We start from the raw sequence: 19,909 nt of genomic DNA, 5'->3' as shown, positions 1-19,909 counted from the left end.
AACCTGAAGCAGTCACTATTGTATTGCTCTTAGCGCACATTTTCTAGCATAACTTCAAAGAGTAGAGATTGCCTTTGTTCAAGAGAAATAAAAGAAAAAAATGAAATTCTGGAGGATATATGGTCTGTATGCAGTCACTGATCTGTCAAAATCTGAAAGTTTTAGGGCTTTTCATTAGAGATATGAATATGCTTCACCTTTTAAAACTGTATTTAAATTGAAAAAAGCCTCAATGCTTATAGGCGACATTTGGTCTCATGTTATTTCTTCTCATAATTCATTATAAATCTTTGTAGCTCTTCACTCTGCACAAGCTATTATCTGTTACGAAAGCAAACTTGAAGTTCTCTTTTGATTAGTTGTTTACATGTGCATTCACACTGCATGTGTTCACATAGAATGCTGTTAGACTTCACACTAGCCAGAGTATCCCTCCTGAACTGTATTTAGACCTTGAAAAAAACTCAGTATATAGCCGTTCAGTGCCATGTAAATGCCTTCCTTGTCTAAGTGGGACATATGGCAACATCCACTGTGATAACCTCTTAAACCTAACTGCAGATGAGATGACTACTGGCTTGACTTCTATCCATCTGTCATCCAAATGTTCACCTGATGCTTATTTTGACATCTATCCCAGACTGTCCTCAAATTACATAATTGGTGGAAAAATCCAGGCAATCGTTAGGAGCTGTCACCACTTCAATTTTCTTTCACCTGCACTGATAATCTTTTGCGTGTTGGGGAACTTGCTTGGAGGGCAACACAGTGCAGAGTCTGTGGACTGGGCCTAGGTTACACATCAGTATGGTTGAACTCAGAGGTGTCAGGTGATTCTTTTTAGATTTTCACAGGCAGGTGGGGTTTTTTCTTCTTTTGTTTCTTTTTTTTTTTTTAATGTAGAACAGGACAAAGCAAAATTCCTTCAACTGCCAAATCTACCCTTTGGAAATTAAGTCTGCTTCTGCGTTCATCTGTAGATAATCCATATTACAGGGACTATGACCTTAGCAGATAATTTCTCGTTTAAACTGCTGATTTGTGAGTGGGACATTCAAAAAGATGATGATATGGAAGTATTTCAGGACTGGAGCATCTTGGAAGCCATCCTTTTGACTTGGACATCAACAAGAATTGTCTGCTCCAGAGCAAGATCACATGTTTGGAAGTGCTGATACATTTTTCTTTCTTCTCCTTTCAGAGGCAACCGTCAAAGCAAGGTCCAGCAAAGGCTAGATGATTTTGCTGGCTTTAGCATGTCCACAGCAATACTGTTTTCAGGGATGTTGGAGTCTTTCTGCTCTTACTGGAACTACTTCTGGTACAGTTCAGTCAGATTCATTGCCTGAATTTTAGTGCTCTTTACCTCATTGCTTGGATGCCGGATGACTGAGTTAAACAGACTTATTCTTCCCAGGCAAGCATTAGGAAAATGCCTTAATCTGCCTGCCTCAACAAGTTCATAGTTAATATCCCTGTCCTAGTTTCATCATCTTTGCTGGCTATTCTTTACAATTCATTAAAATTTTTTGAAAGCTCTCTGTCCTTTCAGTAAGTTCTATTGGAGTTCATTCAGCAGCCGTTTTGGCCATATATCCTCAAAATGAGGATTATTTTGGTTCTTTTCATCCTGTTGTTGATCATTAAGATAACTCCTGCTACAGACTCTCTCTCTCAGTGGGAACTTAATCTTAGCCCTTTCCCTTCTGATAGGAAAGCCCTTTGAACCGATGACTGCATGCCTTTTGATCTACTTGGTCATGATGACAGTATTCCTGGTAGCTAGCACTTTGGCCAAAAAGGTAGGGAAGAAGCATGCTTCACTGGTCAAATCTGCTTATACTGTTTTCCTAAAGATAAAGTGATTCAACACAGTGAAACTGTGATTTCTGATTGCTGTTTATCCTAGGAAATAAATCAGTTTAGCTTCCCCCCCCCCCCCGCAAGTGTCATGCTTCCTCTGTAGAAGTAATAATGTGTTCCTTGAATCTTAAACTGTCTTCTTATATCATCAGTGCAAAATTCTTTACAAGGATTCCCTATTTTTGTGTTCACAGTAGAAAGGGTAAAAAAGTTTTTGGTCATCTTGCAGATAATTTCACAGTGGGTTGTAGTCTATGCAGAGGAATGTTGTCAATGTTAATAGTGATCCTTTGCTTCCTAAGGGTCTGTTCAGCTGTAGTTCCAACTGACAGTGATTTCTTAATGTATCATTCCAATAGCAGACATCTGTAGGCTGGCCATCTGGGTCCATTCATGTGTTTGCTCCCTCCTGCCTTTCTACTTTAGAATCCTATTTAATCTTTGAGTTTTTCTTGGCTGAGAGAAACTGAGAGGGAAGAGCATGCTCTGCCCTTTTTATTATTACATGTGAGGGGATGGGGCCTTGGAGCATGATTTTACAGATACTGCTTCAATTAAACATAATCAGTGTTAGGTTTGGGTATTTTCTTTGTTTTTTGGTTTTTGGCAACGTACCCCTGTAAGGAACGTACACATAAGATTCTACATCTTGCGGAAGTATCATTACAAGATAAATCACTAGATAAAAATCAACAGACAGTTCTAAGAAAATGTAAGCTTAATAGCAAGCAAAAAACCCTGAAATGATGCTAAGAATTAGGAGGCAAGAGGAAAACATGTAGAAACTGAGTGTTTTTCCATTCTTGTTAATGTGTGCTGTTTTTTGATCTAAAAGAATATACTAGAACTAAAAGAACAGAAAAGATGATCAGAACTGCGGAATTCCTTCCCTATTAGGAGCAACTAAAGAGCCTGGAAAACAGAACAATGACACAGAGGAGGAGGATATAATAGAAGTCTATAAATATATTAGTGGTGTGATGAGGATGAATAGGGAAAGACTGGTCACTGGATCTTCCAAGACAAGAATTACAGGGTATCAGATTAAGTTTTCAGCTGACAGTTGAAAGAATAAATGAAAAGAGGTATTTCTTCACATAGTGCATACTTAAATTGTAGAACTCAGTGCCACAGAACATAGTAGAGCCAAAAGTTTGGGGATTCAAAATGTCCTGAAGTTCATGAATGAAGATTACAAACAAGGACTTAAATACAAAATTGTTGCCCTCAGCTGAAAAAGTCCTTGAGCCACAAATTGCTGGAAGCTGTGAAAGTTTGTCTAGGAAGTATTGCTTTGCAATTGCCCTCTATTTATGCTCTCCCATTATTCATCTACCTTTAGTCATCATCAGAAATAGGATATTGAGTTAAGTGAGCTTTTGTCTGACTCAGTACAGCTGTTCATATGTACATATAATAAAGACAATAAATCATGTAACGTTAAATTTTCTTTGTATTTTCAGACCATATATACCTCTTTTTAAGATGTTACTTGTTTTGCTTAAACACATTTCTAATAAAGTCAGCTAAACTAATTGTATGTTCAGCTTTTTGCAGTGGTGTAAATGAACTGATAAAAAATTATGATCCTTTTAAAGTAGGCAGGGCATCCATTCTCTCTCTCTTACTTTGCTCTCTAGCCTTCATTCTTATTTTCCTTACCACTACCTTTTTGAAATGGTGTTTTTGTTTGTCTCAAATGAAGTGTTGGTTTGAATTACACAGCTTAGCAATGAACTGTTGCAGAAACAAATCATATTCTAACATTGAGGCAGCTGTATCATTTCTGAATGTTGGATTTTATTCAGCCAGCTGTGCTGTTTTTCTAACAACTTTTAGAATAGACCGTAATTAGTTCTCTGCGTTTTACATTTAGTATGCTACTCGTAGTAAGACAGGAAGTATTTCCTTTTTCCTCAGTCAGCATCTTGAAATATATGTTGGGACACTGTCTTTCAATTTCTGACTTGTTAAGAAGGTTGTCTAAAACTTTTCCCAGAGGAGGTTTGTCACTTCCTCTGTCAGCACAAAAGCTAAACCATTGTTTGAGTGTAGCTCCCAGAGTTCTCACGCAGCTTTTGTTGGGTACAAGAGTCTACTTTGCCCTCACTTGTTAGGCAAGTTTGCATTATTCCACTTAAATAGTTACTGTATTCCACTCCAGCAAAGACTTTGTATAACATCTGTGAAGTGATGAGTGTGTAGTGTGTGTAAATCCAGTTGAAAAATGCTGAAAATTCTTTTCAAGGTTTTAATGGGTTTGCAAAGCATATTGAAAGTTACAAAAATGAAAAGGAAACTGAAAGTGCCTGAATTTAAATTCTTCTGTTACCACAGATCGGACAGATGAACTCCTCTGGAAAGTTGACTATAAGATGCCTCTATAGCAGCAGTTTTCAATATCTTTTAATTTGTAGAATCTCTAAATATTTTTCCATGGATCTTATACAGCAAATGTAAACCTTGTAGTAATAGGTATAGCTTTTCTTATTTACTACCTTCTTCAGACTTTTAAGCAGTAGTCCACAAACCTGTAGGAAAACCACAGCTATATAATCATTTTTATCCTGTCAGTAATCTTTGTGATGACCTAAATGTGAACCTCTGTTTCTTTTGATATACCAGCTTGGGAAGCTTTAGTCTCTTGGTTTTGGTGTCTGTTCTTCTAGAACTAACTCTACCTCTTGTAAAATTTGGCAAGCCATATAAGCTGTTAGCCTGCTAGGAACCATATTTTTAAGACTCTGCTTAGTGAATAACATGGCTGAGGGATGTTAGTGTCACAGTCAATAGAGAATAGACTTTGCATTTTGGATGCGTGTTCCAAATCTTTCTTTGGCCCTAGCCCCAGCTGCTGCAGCAGGATTTTTATAGTGAAAAATTATTTCATGTGTCAGAATAACCTAGGCATCTGCTGTTCCTGCTCTGTCAGTATGGAAAAACCATATGCTCAGTTTGACTGCAGCTTTGTTTAATGTCCTCAGTATCTGTTTCAGGTTTTTTCACCTTGTGTGGTGTTTCAAGGAGAGATGTTAATATGTAGCAATTCTTATCTCACTTCAGTCAGCAGGAAACAGGCATTGCTGCTGATCACTTTATATGCTGAGGAACAAAGTTTAGCATATACTGACTGAATGTTAGGTGTCTTACTCTTCATTGAATTATTGCTACCAGAGTAGATGTTACAATGAAGAGGAATTTTTTCAGAAACACAGGAAAGGGTTAGATGATACAAGTGGTATGATCAATCAGGTTGTGGGTTTGAGATTTTTAGACATAAGGTGTACTCTGTTGCCTTGGTCTGATCAGTGCTAGCTTTTTCTACAGAAATTATTTTATGAGGGAGTTTAATTACCAAGACCAAAAAACATTGCTTGAAGTTTAATTATCTTATTTTAATAGCAGGTTCCTCACCTAGCTCCAGTAGCAGCTCCTCTGTTAACCCAATGGCTTCTCTTGGAGCATTGCAAACGCTGGCAGGGGCTACTGCAGGCCTCAATGTTAACTCTCTAGCAGGTAAGCTATGTGTTGCGGTGAGTTGGGGAAATAGCTGATTATCATTCCTGAAGCTGTACTAATGCTGTTTTTTTCCTGCTCCCTGCCTCTTTATAATAATGCAGAATATTAAAAGTTAATTTTTTTGGCTCAGTGGCAGTACTCGGTCATCTTTATTTCCTCTTTCCCATACAGGAATGGCAGCCTTAAATGGAGGACTTGGCAGTAGTGGTCTCTCCAACGGGACAGGTAGCACAATGGAAGCCCTCACCCAGGCCTATTCTGGAATCCAGCAATATGCTGCCGCTGCATTGCCCACACTCTATAATCAGAGTCTCTTAACACAGCAGAGTATTGGTGCAGCAGGAAGTCAAAAAGAAGGTAGGCAGAAAGTTGTGCAAACTACTGCAGAAAGGTTTTCAAAAGGGTAAGCCCAACCCTTGTAGCTACCTTATCTGCAGAGCTTTTATTCGACAGCATTGTTTAAAATTCTAGAGTCTCGGAAGATAAGGAAGGAAAATCTTTAAGGTCCCTCTGCTAAGCGCTGTCCAAAGTAGCTTCTATATAGGAGATTTGTCCTTGGATCATCTTGCCTTAAACACTTAATAATAGTATCCCTTCACTTTCTCAGAGGAGAGGAGAGTGTGGGTCTGCAGGCTGATACATCCCATTTTCAGGGAATTAGTTGCATTTTTCCTAATTCTGTTTTCCTGGTATTTCTAAATTTGGACCCCTGTGTCTTTGTCCTTCTCTTCTTTCCCCAGGTCCTTAATGCTGATCTTCTTGCTCTTTAGATTCAGAGTTTAATTTAGCATGTAGTGTAAAATAATGAAGAACGTGGGGATAGATTTTAAACAGAATGTAGAATGATTAAAAAAAATTATGGAGCAAGGGATTAGAACTAAGAATTTGGGATAATACAGGTAATATAGCTACTTGTAATTTATATTGAGATTTATATAATTTCTTTTTGCAACAAGCTTGGTATAGCCGTTTTTTATTTCAGTCAGCCTCTGGGCCTCAGGCTTACTATTTTGCCTTTGTTACAGCAAAGATCTGTAAGCCTGTTTTGGTACAGTATGGAAATTACAGGCAAAAATGCTGGAGAAAGAGCTAGAATTATTTGAATGGTCAATCCCAGCAACAGATCATACTGACTTATTCTGGAATCAAGTATTCTGCAGAAATGCCCACAGCAAGTTGATCGTTACAGCAAGTTCATTGTTTCCTCTAGAAGATTTAGTTGGCTTGAATGGCTCTGTCACCTTTTTTGTGAAGTAGGCCTATGTTACCCATGCTTTCTTCTGAACTTCTGTTTCTACTTGCTGTTTGAAGGTCCAGAGGGAGCCAATCTGTTCATCTACCATCTCCCCCAGGAGTTTGGGGACCAGGATCTGCTGCAGATGTTCATGCCATTTGGAAATGTCGTCTCTGCCAAGGTTTTCATTGACAAGCAGACCAATCTGAGCAAGTGTTTTGGTATGTTGGGGCTAATCATTACCTGTAGAAGGGCATGCACAGTAGAAATACCAAGTTAGTAGAAAATGAGAAGATACCTTGAAGTTGCTCTTTGGGGAGGGGGGGCAGGATGTTTGAAGCTCATAGTGAGGGACAAGGAACAGTAATGACAACTACGTGTTTACTTTTCTGAACTACTTTAACTATTTTATTTGCTTAATTTAAGAAAGTTCTGTGTTTTAAGACCACAACATTAAGTGATGTCATCTACGCTGGTATGTGTGACTCAGAGTTTTCCCATCCTGTTACCTCCTGTGCTTTGTTTGCAAATTGGGCTTCACTGTAGTATGTGCCTTTTGAATCTGTCACTTGTTGTTCCTAGTAATCTCTCTTCCAGTTTTTTGTCCAGTCTAGCTTTTAAGTGGTAAATCTTTCTTCATATGCCTATAAAAGAAAAAAAAATCAAATCTGAACTCTTCCAGTAATGAAGTGTATTTTCCTTATGCTCATTGTGACTTTTCCCTTTTCTTAATTTCATATTATTACGCTTCACTATACCATTATGGCCCTAGGTAATTCACTGTGATTGGTGTTTGCAGACTGTAGTCATGATACAGTTCCTCCTCTCCCCCCTTTCTCTCTGTTCAATAATTATTTACATTGATGTGTATACTACTTGCATTTATTGTCATTGTGAATTATTTCTATTTATACTTTTATTATGCCTACAATACAGTAGGGAGCACTTACCTCTGATGTTTTGTCAATGCTCAGAAGGCAACTTTTAAAGTTTCCTCCTAATGCTTAAAGCCTTTGTAATTAAAAGGAAATCATTTCAGCTATTACTTGCTACCTATCTTTTGTTGCATTTCTCATCCTAATTTTGCTCTGCTTAGCATGTATTGGATTGGAAGCATATCAGGGCAGGAAATACATCCTAAAACTGCAAATCAACCTGTCATTCTACTGTTGTTATCCATTTAGATTATTTTCAGTTAACTTCTTAAGTTTGTGTTGCCATAAGAGCAAAGTAGATTTTCTCCATTAGCTTGAATAGTAGAAGGCTGTGCATGTGAAGTGGAAGATTTGTGATTTTGTTTTCCCCTCTTTGAAACCCCAGTGAGAGCAGATGTGGCATTTTTGTAGTGTGGTAAGGTCTCATGACTGTTTTGCTAGGTGGAGGTTTTCTGGGATAGAATAGGAGAGGTCAACCTTTTTCCGTGGTTTTGGTAGCCTTGTGCCTACTTAATGTCTTGTATCTTCTAGTATTGGATAATCAAAGCATGCTAGCAAGTTAATGATTTTTGAAAGACAAAGAAAATGCTGAGGCTTCAACGTCTGTGTACGGAATGATCTCCCTGGGCAGTGATACCAGCCATGGAATGAAATGGAACTTTTTTTCTTCAACAGACAGAAATGTAAACATGATAGTGGTAGCAGTGTCACACTGCTGTGACAGCTGTTTCACTCCAAACAAACTTACTCCCATAGCGCCAGGATGATGATTTCAGTCTTTAGTGAGCTTTCATATATAGATTAACGTTTTCCAGATCTGGTTTTCTTACAGGTATGAGTTCTTGTAAAATTTGAACAAGAGAGTACTGCTGTTTGAGTGTAAAGACTGGAAAATATTATTTTAAATTCTCGAGCCTTGTATATCTTTTGGCCAAAGGTCCACATGTTAGAAAGTAACACTTTGAAAGCCCTCAGTAATAAATGTTTATGAATGATATAACAGAGTTGTGAGCTTTTGAAAATGGCATTTCATTCAAGCCTCTCTTACATGTGAGGGCCTGCATTTCCAGTCATGAGTAACTGTTATGGAGAACTGCGGCGTGCTGTAATTATGTATTTTCCTTTCCTTAGGTTTTGTGAGTTACGACAATCCTGTCTCTGCACAGGCTGCCATTCAGTCAATGAACGGCTTTCAGATTGGCATGAAGCGTCTGAAAGTACAACTCAAGCGCTCTAAGAATGACAGCAAGCCATACTGAGCGCCCCTCCCCTCCGGGACTGGAGTGAGAAGGATCTTCTGGTAAGTTGGGGAGGAGCGCGCTTAGTGATTCGAAGCCCTAAGGCTGTGTTTTTGCAGTCCTGGAAGCTGATCCATGCCGTTCTATCTGGCACATCTTCCCCTGAAGACTCAGCTGCAGCCTCCGCTGGGAATCCCGCTTCGGATGGAGGACAAGTTTGTGCTTTTGTTTCCAGTGTTTTACTTTGGAGTTTAGGTGCCATATCGCTGAGGTTTTTTTCCCCTTATTTAAAGTTTGCTGTGTTTGTAACCAGTGTGTGTTGAGAAGGACCAATGCCAGCTCCTTGGGGGTGGGGAGGGAAGATACAAAGGAGCAGCAGAAACTGACACCACACTGCCTTGGGGTGGAGAGGAGAAGGGGAAGCAGAACTGACACCACACCGCCATGGGGGAGAGGAGAAAGGGAAGCAGAAATAACGCTGAACAGCTGATGAAAATAAAGCTGTGAAAGGAGAACTGAGTCCATCCAAGTTTGGCTGAGCAAGGAACAGACTCCACATAGCCTTTGTCATGCCCCACTCTTTGAAGCTTCCTTAACTGTATGCCTTTGTGGGGATTTAATAATTCATCTCGAAGCAGGAGACAGGCTAGAAGGGCGAACACACTTATGAGTTAAAGGAAAACTGCAGTGTTTTTTTTGTTGTTGTTTGTTTTTTGCTGTGTATAAAGTGATGTTTATATAGCACTGTGAACGTATGCAGCACTCTATAAAACTAAGTAATGTCTCAGCCCAGAAAATTTCACTGGCTGTTTACAGTTTAATGTTAATGAGATGCAGTGAATTTCTCCGTGCTTAGGAAAAATGATCCCTGTATAATTCAACTAGGTGTTGTAGAAAGGTTTAGAGAGAGACAGCTTAGCCTGGAGGGAAACAAATAGAGCTGGAAACAAGAAACTTCAGATCCCTGACAATCTGGAGATTTTTTTTTTTGCCAAATCTTTTCCCTACTATTTTCTCAAATTCCCCACGTCTGTGGAGTAATGTCCTTCTACAGAGCATTGCTTTGAATTCATTTTGATAAACATAATATAAGACTGTTTGTCTCTTTATTGAAATGACTGTTAAATTGAGATACAAAGTCAAGAGTTTACCCTAAAACAGCTCTTGAGGCTCCTGCTTCATACGTGTTCACATGACAGTTGCTTTCTCAGTCTTACTCTGTTGCAAAGATAATTCTCTATTTAAAAAAATTTGTGCAGTGGTTTAGTTTAGTATTTAGGGGTTTTTTTAAACTGCAGTTTTCCTTTAAGGTGGTGTGTGCCAGTGCAAAACAGGAATAACACAGGAGCTGTTGAACCAGAGCAGAGCACTGAGCCATCCAGTCTTATACTGCCTTTTGGCATCAGCTGTTATCTTCTATACTGAAGGAAAATTAAACACAACCCTCCAGTGAACACATGCTTTTTTTGCACACTTATGAAATTGCTAATGTGTTGCTAAGGGCCTTGTTATACACTGGTTTTAGGGGGGCTCAAAGGATTTTTGACACTCTGGCCTGAGTCATTTGAAGAAGAGTAGAGTCCTATGTCATAACCACCAAAATCCACCTCTGTCTCAAGAGGAAGTTTACAATTTATGTACGTCTTTAACAGAAGTTCTCTTTACCTCATATTTTTTCCATTTCCTTGTTTCCTTTATATTCCCAGTTGGTGATGCTGTTTCCCAGGGCACCAGATAACACTGCAGCCTGGGAGCCAGCTGCTAAATAATGAGTGTGGGGTTGTATATAGGGTTTGGACTTTCTGTTCTGCTCCAGCAGGAGGAGCACTAAACTCATCAAACCTGCAATCATGGTCAGAATACTTGCACCCATGTGCAAGGTGTTCTGCTGTGGTCCATTGGGAATGTCAGGCATTCGCACGGACTGGGTCCCCTGGGATCTCAAACCTCAGAAGTACAGGGCCTGACCATAGCATCTGAGAAGAGTCCTTTCCATTGTTTAATTGAAAATCAAACAGTTGATACCAATCTGTCTATTTTTATGGCAGAAAGGTAAAATAAATCTATCAGTATTCAGATCATTTTTTGGTGGAAAAGGTTGAAAGGCCAGACTGCCAAATTTCCCATTTATGCTGGCATGTGGTACCCTTCCATGTTAATTATTTGGATCTCTCTAGAAGCGTAAGCATACACTTAAGTGAACCATGTACACTTGAATTCTGCACGATGGGAGAGATGTGTCCTGGTTTTCTGAGAAGAGAGTGTTGGAGTGTGAAGGCCTCCAGGGTGATAATGGGATTTTTTTATAAATAATATACTTTTCAAGAAAAAAAAAGAAAAAAAAAAACATGGTTGGGAGCAGCTGCTCCAAGTGCAACCTGCTGTAACCAAGAATGTTGTTTCTATTTTTATAGAAGTTTTATACAGCTCCAGGATGGAGAATATTTATTACCTAAATTATTTCACTGGAAAAAAAGGCCAGGGTTTTGTAGAATCCTGATTGTGATTGTTTTACACACATAATGATGTGCATGATTGAAACTACTGATTTTCAGTGGCCTGTTTGCAGCCCAACAACTGCTAAATGGGGAAGATTAACGCTGTGAACCAGTGGAGGAGAGCGCTGTGCTCTGGGGTCTCTACAGTCACTCTTACCTTCTTTGCACCCTACCCGCTGTACTATCTGAGACCTTTGCCCTGTTTTTCTTTTAACCTGGTGCTCTGGCCTCTTCAGTAGTCATTTCAGTTGCCCTAAACTAGCCGTTTTAGCTTTTGCATCCTATAGCGTGTCCTCAGTACTGTAATTTTTGGATCAAGCTTGGCATTGTTGCAAATAGGTGCAACTCCTATTGACGGTAGGAAATTCACCAGTTTACACTGATGCTCAGTTTGGTCAGTGATTCTTCCCAAACATAGGTCACCATAGACGTCTGACTTGGGCTAGTTCTTGTGCCTTACTGGCATAACTACATTATAAGTATTGCCAAAAAGAAGAAAAAAAAATCTATGCAGGTTAAATTCTGAAAGGTGTGATCCTCAGATGGCTTGAATCAATGCTGTTCTGCTCTCTTCAGTAGAGCTGCATCAATTTTCACCAGCTGAAGATTTTGCCCTTTTTGTGTATTTGTTTCAGATTTTTTTTTTTTTGGTGTATCAATGTATATGTTACCAAAGTTAATAAATGTATCAAGTCTGTGACTGGGGCAGATTTTTTTCTGATAATGCAGCTGATCAGATAAAATCAACATTTCCGTGTCTGCTTGGTGGCTGACTCTGGTTTCTGCTTTTCTTGCCTTCCAGTTTTAAGCCAGTTTTTCTCCTCACTCATTGGCAGGAAAGGTTGGGGGCCTGGGGATTTTCTTTCATTTTTAGATTCCTGTCATGTTCTCATTCAAGTGCAAATCAAATCAGTCAGCTGTTTTGGGGCCTGATGGGGTAAACTGCCCAAAACGTAGAAGCAGATTCTGAATTAGCTGCTGATGTGAAAGAATCTACTAAAATACTTTGAGTAATGCTTAGAAATACCCTGAGGAGAAAGTCATCTGCAGAACAGCAGTTTGAAGAAAAAAAAAAAAGAGAGAGAGATTGTAGAATATGCTAGTAAGAAAGAGATTGGAAGGAATGATAGAAGATGTAGGAAATTAAAGTAGCAAAACGTTTCGGGCAAACTTGATTCTCCCTGCAGTATTTTAATGTTGGAAGCTGTCATCAGATGTGTGTCTTGGTTATGATCTGTTCTTGTGTCAAATGCTTTATTTCATGGATAGTAGGATAAGAGGTGGGTGAATTCAAATAAACTGCAGAAAGATTTGCGTAAGTAGCCATATGGGCAAAGTATTCTGTATGCTCAAAAACCAAAGAATCAGAATTTTCTACAACAAAAGCTAGTAGGATTTCTATTGAAAAAGAATTCCATAGGTACATCAGGAAATACTTGTATATTTCTAGAGGCAAAATGGATATATTTGTCTACTTAGTAGATTTTTCTCAGAAGACATTTGATTCTACTTGACATACCATAATAAGATGGAAGCATTATGAACAATCAAAGTCTTAGACTGATGCTGCTTAGTATGTAGTACTGTAGCAAACTGACTCATAGATTCTTCAGCCCTGCAGATAACCAGCAGTCTAAAATTAGATGTCTCCTTGTAGCTTAGTTTTCCTTCCTGCAATGCAAAGCTTGCATTATGAGACAATGCCTTCGGTAGTCATTAAAGTTAAGCCTAAGCACAATGAGGACTGCAACTTTTCAAAGGTATCTGAAACAATAGCAGTGAAGATCTTTTTATATCTTAACAATGAAGTAGATTTATTAGCTGTGGGCTCTATTATCTGGAAAATAGGTGCTTCAGAATATTTCTTAGAAGAAAATATAAGGAAAGAGACTTTCACCTAAATGATAAAAGTTCTGTTGGAAGCCTGCCTGCATGACAGAATTAACTCAAGCATTTTCTCTTGCTAATAGTTGTGAGTTAGGGAAGGAAAGGCAAATGGAATCCATTTAGTTGTGAAATTGTTCTTAACTATTTCATTTGGAAACATCTAAAAACAACTTGGGTAAATCACATTGCAAATGAAGGGTGCAGCTGTGCACAAGTAACATGCTTTGAGAGCCTCCTGATGCAGACACTTAAACGTAAAGATGTTTTGCATCACTGATCAGACTTACCACAAAGTATAAAATACAGAATGAAGAAAGTTGCACTACATTATCACAGTTGTGAGAATAAAACAGGGACACACTGAAATAACTTTCCCTTAAGCTATTAAGTTCTTATCCAGCTTCTCATGGCTCTGCTCTTGTAGGCCAGTTTAAGGACTGTTTTTGCTCTTCCAGAAGACCTTTAATGAAACTTGGTCTTTCCCTCAAAATTGCTGAGTGAAATGTTTGAAAAGATACCAAAAACCTCTAAACAAATCACATAAGGAATTTCTGTGGTGCATGCTAGATGTCACTTGATTTCATTACTTTTTTTCTTTCTCATGCCTCAGAGTTCCTGTGATGAGTTTGCCTCTCTGGTTTACAGCAGAAACTTCGCAGTTCTGCAAACTACCTAGAGCATTTTTAGAACTGTAGAAATAACTGTAAGAGCTGCAATGTTCTCTGTTTGCTGGAGTCGGTTTAAGCTCCATATTAAGTCCTTTTTCTAAATTAGAAAGTATGAGGAGCAAATTCATCTCAGCAATACTAGTATGTTTGCAGGTTTAGTGGGCAATGTGCTCCTTTTTCTGAAACTAGTGTAGTGCTTCATGTTCTCAAGCTTGCTATAAATGCTATAGGATAACATGAAAGTCTGATATCTTGCTCCAATCTTTAACCAGCAGCATTGAGAGGTGCTGAAGGATAGGGCACCAAACAGGAGATTAAGATGAAATCTTAGAGAAAAGAGGAGGAAAAAACCCATAATTCTGTTCTCCCCAACCTCCCACATTCTTCCCAAAATGTTCCTTCTGTTCTGCAGTTCAGAGGCTGAGGGGAGGCAGCAGAGGTATTTCTATCACTTAATATAAGAATTATTATTTTTAAAAATTCAGCTCAAGAAGGCTTCAGGAAACACATCTTTTTACTTATGAAACTGGCAACAGTGACTGTAGAGCTTCTCAGAGCCCAGAATCCCCTCCTCACAAAGCCAGGGAGCTGGGGGCTGTTTATTTAAAAGGTTGAGAAAGGAAAATTCCTGTGCAGGTCTAATGGTATGAAAAGGGCTCAGCTAGGACAAGTCTTAACTTGCAGTCAAGTCTTAAGGAATTCTTCTCTGTTGTGTGGGGTTTTTTGGTTCCACTTACTTGTCTCGTATAATCTTTTTTTTTTTTCCCCCCCCTCTCACTTCCCCCTATTTCAAACCACCCACTCCCAGTTTCCTGGGCTCCTAGGGAATGAGAAGGGGCTGTAGCTGAAAGAGAGAATGTGGATTTCCTGGGCTACCACTGCCTAAGACCTTCCAGTGTTAGGATGCAAGAAAAGTCTCAGCCATCAAACCACCTGTGAATCCCTTGTGTCCTCTGTCTTGTCTCTCATGGTCTTAATCTCTGTGGGCAAATGTTAGCCCTGGAGCCATTTTTTTTTTTTTTTTTTTGGAGTCAGTCTCCTGGGGAGGGTGCTTGCTCTGCTCTTTTCTTAGAGCTAGTAGAGACCCTGGGCATGGGACAAGGTGAATGCATGCTAATCAGTGTGCTATGAGGCCATGGAGTGCCCCACAGCCCAGGTGTGGAGAGGGAAATCCAGGCCTGTGCTTCCATTTGGTTTCTGGCAGTTTGATGTTTACTTGGTGTCCTTCATGTACTTCAACTTTTACTTGTCCATTGTTGGCATGTGCTGCCCTTCCCTGTCAACTCCCTTCCCCAGGAGGTCTCATTGTACGGTGCCCATTCTTGTTCTTTCTCTCCGTGTTGGATGTACTGCTCTGTGTAACTCAGTGGGTCTCCCTCTTTCTGGTTTGTTTTTTTTTCTAGATTCCTGCCGTTTGTTCATCGTTGTGCCTAAAGCATGTCGATGTGGCGTTCAAGTACATCGTCCAAATCCTTGTCTCTTCAGCTTCTCTGATGCTTGAACTCTCACCTTTGACCTTGTGTTGACCTTTGATGCTGATGTGTATTTTTATTATGTTTGTTTCTTTCTTTGTTTTTGTTTTTTTGGGTTTTTTTTTGTGCTGCCAAATTGGTTTTGCTAGAAAGACTGCTGAAGGGGAATATTTAAACTTGCATTTGAATATTAAAAAAATTTCTATTTTTCTAGACCTTCGTAAGATAACCACTTGATTTTGTGAATCTGATTCTTTGTAATTGTCTTCAGAGCAGCCTTGCTAGCATACCTTGTGGATTATTTGTATTTCTGTGAACATACAGCCAATCACTTTCTAGGCTTAGTTTTTCTGTGTGCTTAGTTTTAAAAACACAGTTTTGAAGAAAAAGTCAATTATATGGTGTGACTCAATCTTTCAGGAGGCTTCCTAGTCACATTTTGCTGATCTGGTTTCTGTGCTTGAGGAGACAGCATGTATTTTTGAGTTCAAACTCGTGACTTGAGTGGCATCAGCAGAAAACACTTGAACTACACTTTCTTCTGATTGTAGCTACATTTTTGCCCTGGCACTTACTGATTCCTCCCCCCCCTCCCCCCCTTTCCCTGTGTGATTCTCAGTCTGCAGTGAAAATTTGATCAAAGTTGATGTTGTATTTTGTTAAGCCCCAGCATGCTTGTTTTTTCGTAACTACAATCTCCTCAGCAAAATGTGATGGTTTTGTTTTATTCTTTCAAACTAAGATAGTGCCCAGAAATATTTTGCATGTTTCCTGCTGTTTTCTTCACACCCTCGTATATATCGCCTTCACCTCTGTTTTCTATAGTTTGTGCAAAAACTGAGCAATTTAATGGGTTTCAAAGGTATCCTTTTAAATTGGTGTTTTTGGTATAACAAATGTCCAATCAGAAGCCACCTGAGGGCATCTACCTGTGCACTTAGACTGTCTGCCTGACAAAGCACCTGGACCTTGCTCCATCTCCGGAGCCGTAGGAGGTGCCTGGGGGCTGGGTTGCACTGCTCCCGTAGCAGGAGTTTTGGTGGAAGGGAATAGCTGGGAAGCAGGAAGGTGGGGCAACTTCACAGTATTTCTCTTTCCAAAATTCTCTGAAATGAGGGCTCCTTCGAAACACTCTTTACTAGTATTTTATCAAAGTTGGGGCACATTTTTTGTGAAGTCCAGCCCCAGTTTAATACCATCAGTCAGACCTAGGTGGCAGGATTTGTGAAGACTCTGTGTTAGCTCTTGAAATAAAATGTTTGGAATATCCCAGAGAAAGCGTTTGTAAACCTGGTCACACAACTGCTAGCTCTTTCCCCAAGTGACAAGCACAATACAACAGCCTCTGAAGCTGTTACCTGAACAGGGTACCATCCCCAGCTCTCTTCTCAAGGGCCTTAGCTGGGGAATCTCTACGGAGATTTTTTAGGTTTTTTTAGTTTTTAATTGGGTAATGAGCTAAGCAGTTTTCTGCCTCACAGCATGAACTAGGACAGGTTACCGCTTTCTGGGTGGCAGACTTCCCCCTACCCTACATACGATCTGCACAGGTAGCAACTGGGATGTAGCTTCTAGATGAAGGCACCTGGAAGAGTGTTTGCTGTGGTGAAATTTCAGTCCCAGGGAGAAGTGAGCTAGTGTAGGTGCCTTAACAGGAGAAAATAGTGCAGAGTGAAATCCCAGGAGAAGGGGATTTGCTGAGAAAATAAATGCTCTTTGATTGGGTAGAAATCTTATCTTTGTCCAGTGCTCGGGATAATAAAGATGCTAAAGGATTTACTCTATTCTACTGCTGAGTTGGCTGAGGATACTATAATTCTCAATAGACATTGGTTAGATTTGTGTAGACAGTCCTTAACCTGCATATAAAAGACAGAACATTTTTAGATACGGTGCATATACCTGGGAGTGGAGTGCGAGGCTGGATGAGAAAAGGACAGGGACTTGTTTATTTGGGAGGTAGGGTGGCGGGCTGGCTGCTGTTAGTCCCACAGTCTGAATGCACAGGGCTGTGTGTCAGTGGGGGGCACTGATACCCTGCAGTGTATTGAGTAACTGCCAATATGTTTCTGTACATGCGCATTTGGTTCCATAAGGAACTTCGGGGAAACCTGTGGAAAACTATCTGAAGAAAACCAAAATGCCAAACGTTGGATGTTTCTTTCCTTTCTTCTTTCCTTTTCTTCCTTTGGTTGTTTTAATTGTTCTGTGGTGGTTTTAATGGATTTGAGACAGTGGAGCAGCAGCTGCCTTTCTGATTTTTGGCTGCTTTTTGTGAATAATTTAAAAAGAAAACTTACATTTTGGAGACAAACCTGTGGGCTTTTTTATTGGTACAAACATTGTATTTAACACTAGGGGTTTTGTACAGTTTTTTGCCTTTTCTACTAGAAAACAATGTAAAGTGATTCACAATGTGATGAGAAAACAAATTGCCACTATGACCAAATGTAGAGTCTGTTCTGCAGTAACGGGATTTAATCAACTCGAAGTCGTGGTTCAGTCGTAGAAATGCTTTTCTTTACCTTGTTTGAGCTGTTCCTTTTTTCTTGTTTTGATTTGCAAAACAAAATGTCTTTTTGTGTGAAATTGTGTTGTACTCTGTAGAGAATTACGGATTTTACTTTAATGGTTTAAAAAGCAGAGGAGCACGTGTTGCTTTTCTGAGCTGATCGCAGAGTTTGTGTAGTGGATTTAAAAATGAAAAGATTTGTTACAAGTTTGGAACGAGCGAGTATGTGTTAAAGGAATTTTCTTCCTTTTGTGTGTGTTTTTTTTTCTTTTTGTCCCAAAGGGCAACTTAAAGCTGTTTTAATTGCACAGACACACCGACAACAAGTCATTTTGTATATGCCAAGTGTGGTACCTTCCTTTGTTTATTTGCTATTAAACTGTTTGAGAAGAGTCCTTGTGTGTTGTCTTTGTGTCTTAAACTTGAGACTCTTTTTGGGTCCAGGTGTGGGAAGATGAGGAGAGAGGTGGGAGAACTGTCTTCCAGTTTCTTACCTGTGAGCTATTAAATTTTCCTGGTCCAGTGCCACTTGTTCTGGATGCACAGAATAGCTCTGGATTTTTACCTCTGCGTGATCCATTACTTTGAGGAGAAGTGGAAAAGATTTTTGTTTGCTTTTCTTAGCCTCCATTTTGTATCATTTTACAGTAAAGTGTCCATTAGACAAGATACGGAGAAGATCTTGGATAATGCAAATACATGATACACTAGGGAGTGAAGCATAGACATATCTAACCTCACAGCACTGGTGTGGGGAAGCTGCTCGCCTGTGGGTGCGCTGTGCTTCATGGTGTTTCAAGGACTAATTAACATTAGCATAGTACCAGACTTGAGCTATATTTGAACGCTGCCAGTGTGGTGGTGGTGTGTGGGATTAGATGAGCACTCTTGGAGATACCAGCTCATACCCTTCCTACAGTCCTCATACCTTCCACTGCCTCATGTCTTCTGGGACCAAGGCCAGTCTTGCTGAACCTATCCTGGTCTGCGGCATGAAGGTATCTACATCCCCTCGTGCTCCTGGTCCTGGAAATACTGCACTGGGAAACCCAAAATGGAGTGGGATTTTCAAAAACCCATTAGGATCTTTCAGGACTCATTAGCTAAAGTTTTGTTACAAGCAAAAGGTATCTCTTTTGTTTTCAGAACTAAGATGCATTAATCTTTTCAAATAAAATGAATGTGAAGATTAATATTTGGTATAGGCAATGTATAATTCATGTAGAAATTTGCCATGAGTTTGACATCAATATTGCCTGTCTCAGAGGGAAAGTACCATGGTGGCTGTGACTTTGCCACATTTCTGAATGATACAAAAATTCAAAAATGTTCTAACTTTCTTTCTGCTGACTTGCATCTCAGAGATTGCAAGTGTTTTCAGGGCAGCTATGTTTCTCCTCCATGTCCTTTTCCCGTTATCTGGCATACTCTGTTTCATCCCATTACTTCCTACATGATTGTAAATCTGAGAGCACTTGTAAGCATTAGGATTCAGTGCTGCATTCCTTCCTCTGCAGTGCACCAATTGCAAGGCAAGGCACTGAGCCACCTGTTGCGTATCATGCTGGGATCTCTGCAGTTAATTTGCAGCTGTTGAGAAGGGAGGCTGGAGAGGTTTCAGTTCATATATGTCAGGGATGAAAGATGGAGAGAAACAATTGAATCAGAAAATGGATTATGTGGGATGGAAGATTCCTGCTTGTGTAACAAAGCTGGCTAGGCTCATCTCATGCGATCTGTAAACAGCAGCTGTGTCAGTTGTATGTTTTGGAAGCTGATACTGGATCCCTCTGGCTAGATGGCTTTTTTTACTTTACGGAGATTTTTTTTTTTAATTTTACTGTTTGAAAGGCCAACACCAATCAGTAGGCTATTAAACGACAACAGCCAGCCTGTTAATTTCTGAAAACCATCAGCATTTCACATGAGTTATCAAACTTGTCAGCATCAACAGGAAATACACAAACCTGTAGATTAAGTCCTGATGTCAAATGTATTAGGAGAAAATTTTTCCTCTTATGTCCTCCTCCTCTCACTACTCGTTTCGACTCCAGGCTCTAACCTTCCTGGCTTTACCAGCCAT

General features: G+C 39.6%; 1 protein-coding gene across 19 annotated transcripts in view; it reads left to right on the top strand.

The window, feature by feature from the left end:
• The window catches only part of CELF1 (CUGBP Elav-like family member 1), a 64,766-nt gene extending 46,548 nt beyond the window's left edge, over nt 1–18,218 (top strand). For 13 of the 19 annotated variants that reach the window (XM_064512726.1, XM_064512722.1, XM_064512723.1 and 10 more), the window contains 5 exons: nt 5,266–5,379; nt 5,554–5,739; nt 6,694–6,837; nt 8,683–8,851; nt 15,246–18,218. In XM_064512726.1, coding sequence (XP_064368796.1) covers nt 5,266–5,379; nt 5,554–5,739; nt 6,694–6,837; nt 8,683–8,810 — 572 coding nt within the window. In that variant the 3' untranslated portion in view covers nt 8,811–8,851; nt 15,246–18,218. The remainder of the gene's footprint in view (nt 1–5,265; nt 5,380–5,553; nt 5,740–6,693; nt 6,838–8,682; nt 8,852–15,245) is intronic. The other 6 variants (XM_064512725.1, XM_064512724.1, XM_064512721.1 and 3 more) reach the window with 1 other exon arrangement.
• Nucleotides 18,219–19,909: the final 1,691 nt, after the last annotated feature.

The sequence above is a fragment of the Dromaius novaehollandiae genome, chromosome 5, assembly GCF_036370855.1.
Source record: "Dromaius novaehollandiae isolate bDroNov1 chromosome 5, bDroNov1.hap1, whole genome shotgun sequence".
NCBI classification, from domain to species: Eukaryota; Metazoa; Chordata; class Aves; order Casuariiformes; family Dromaiidae; genus Dromaius; species Dromaius novaehollandiae.
The sequence above is the reverse complement of the archived record's forward strand: the minus strand, read 5'-3'. Positions and strand labels throughout refer to the sequence as shown.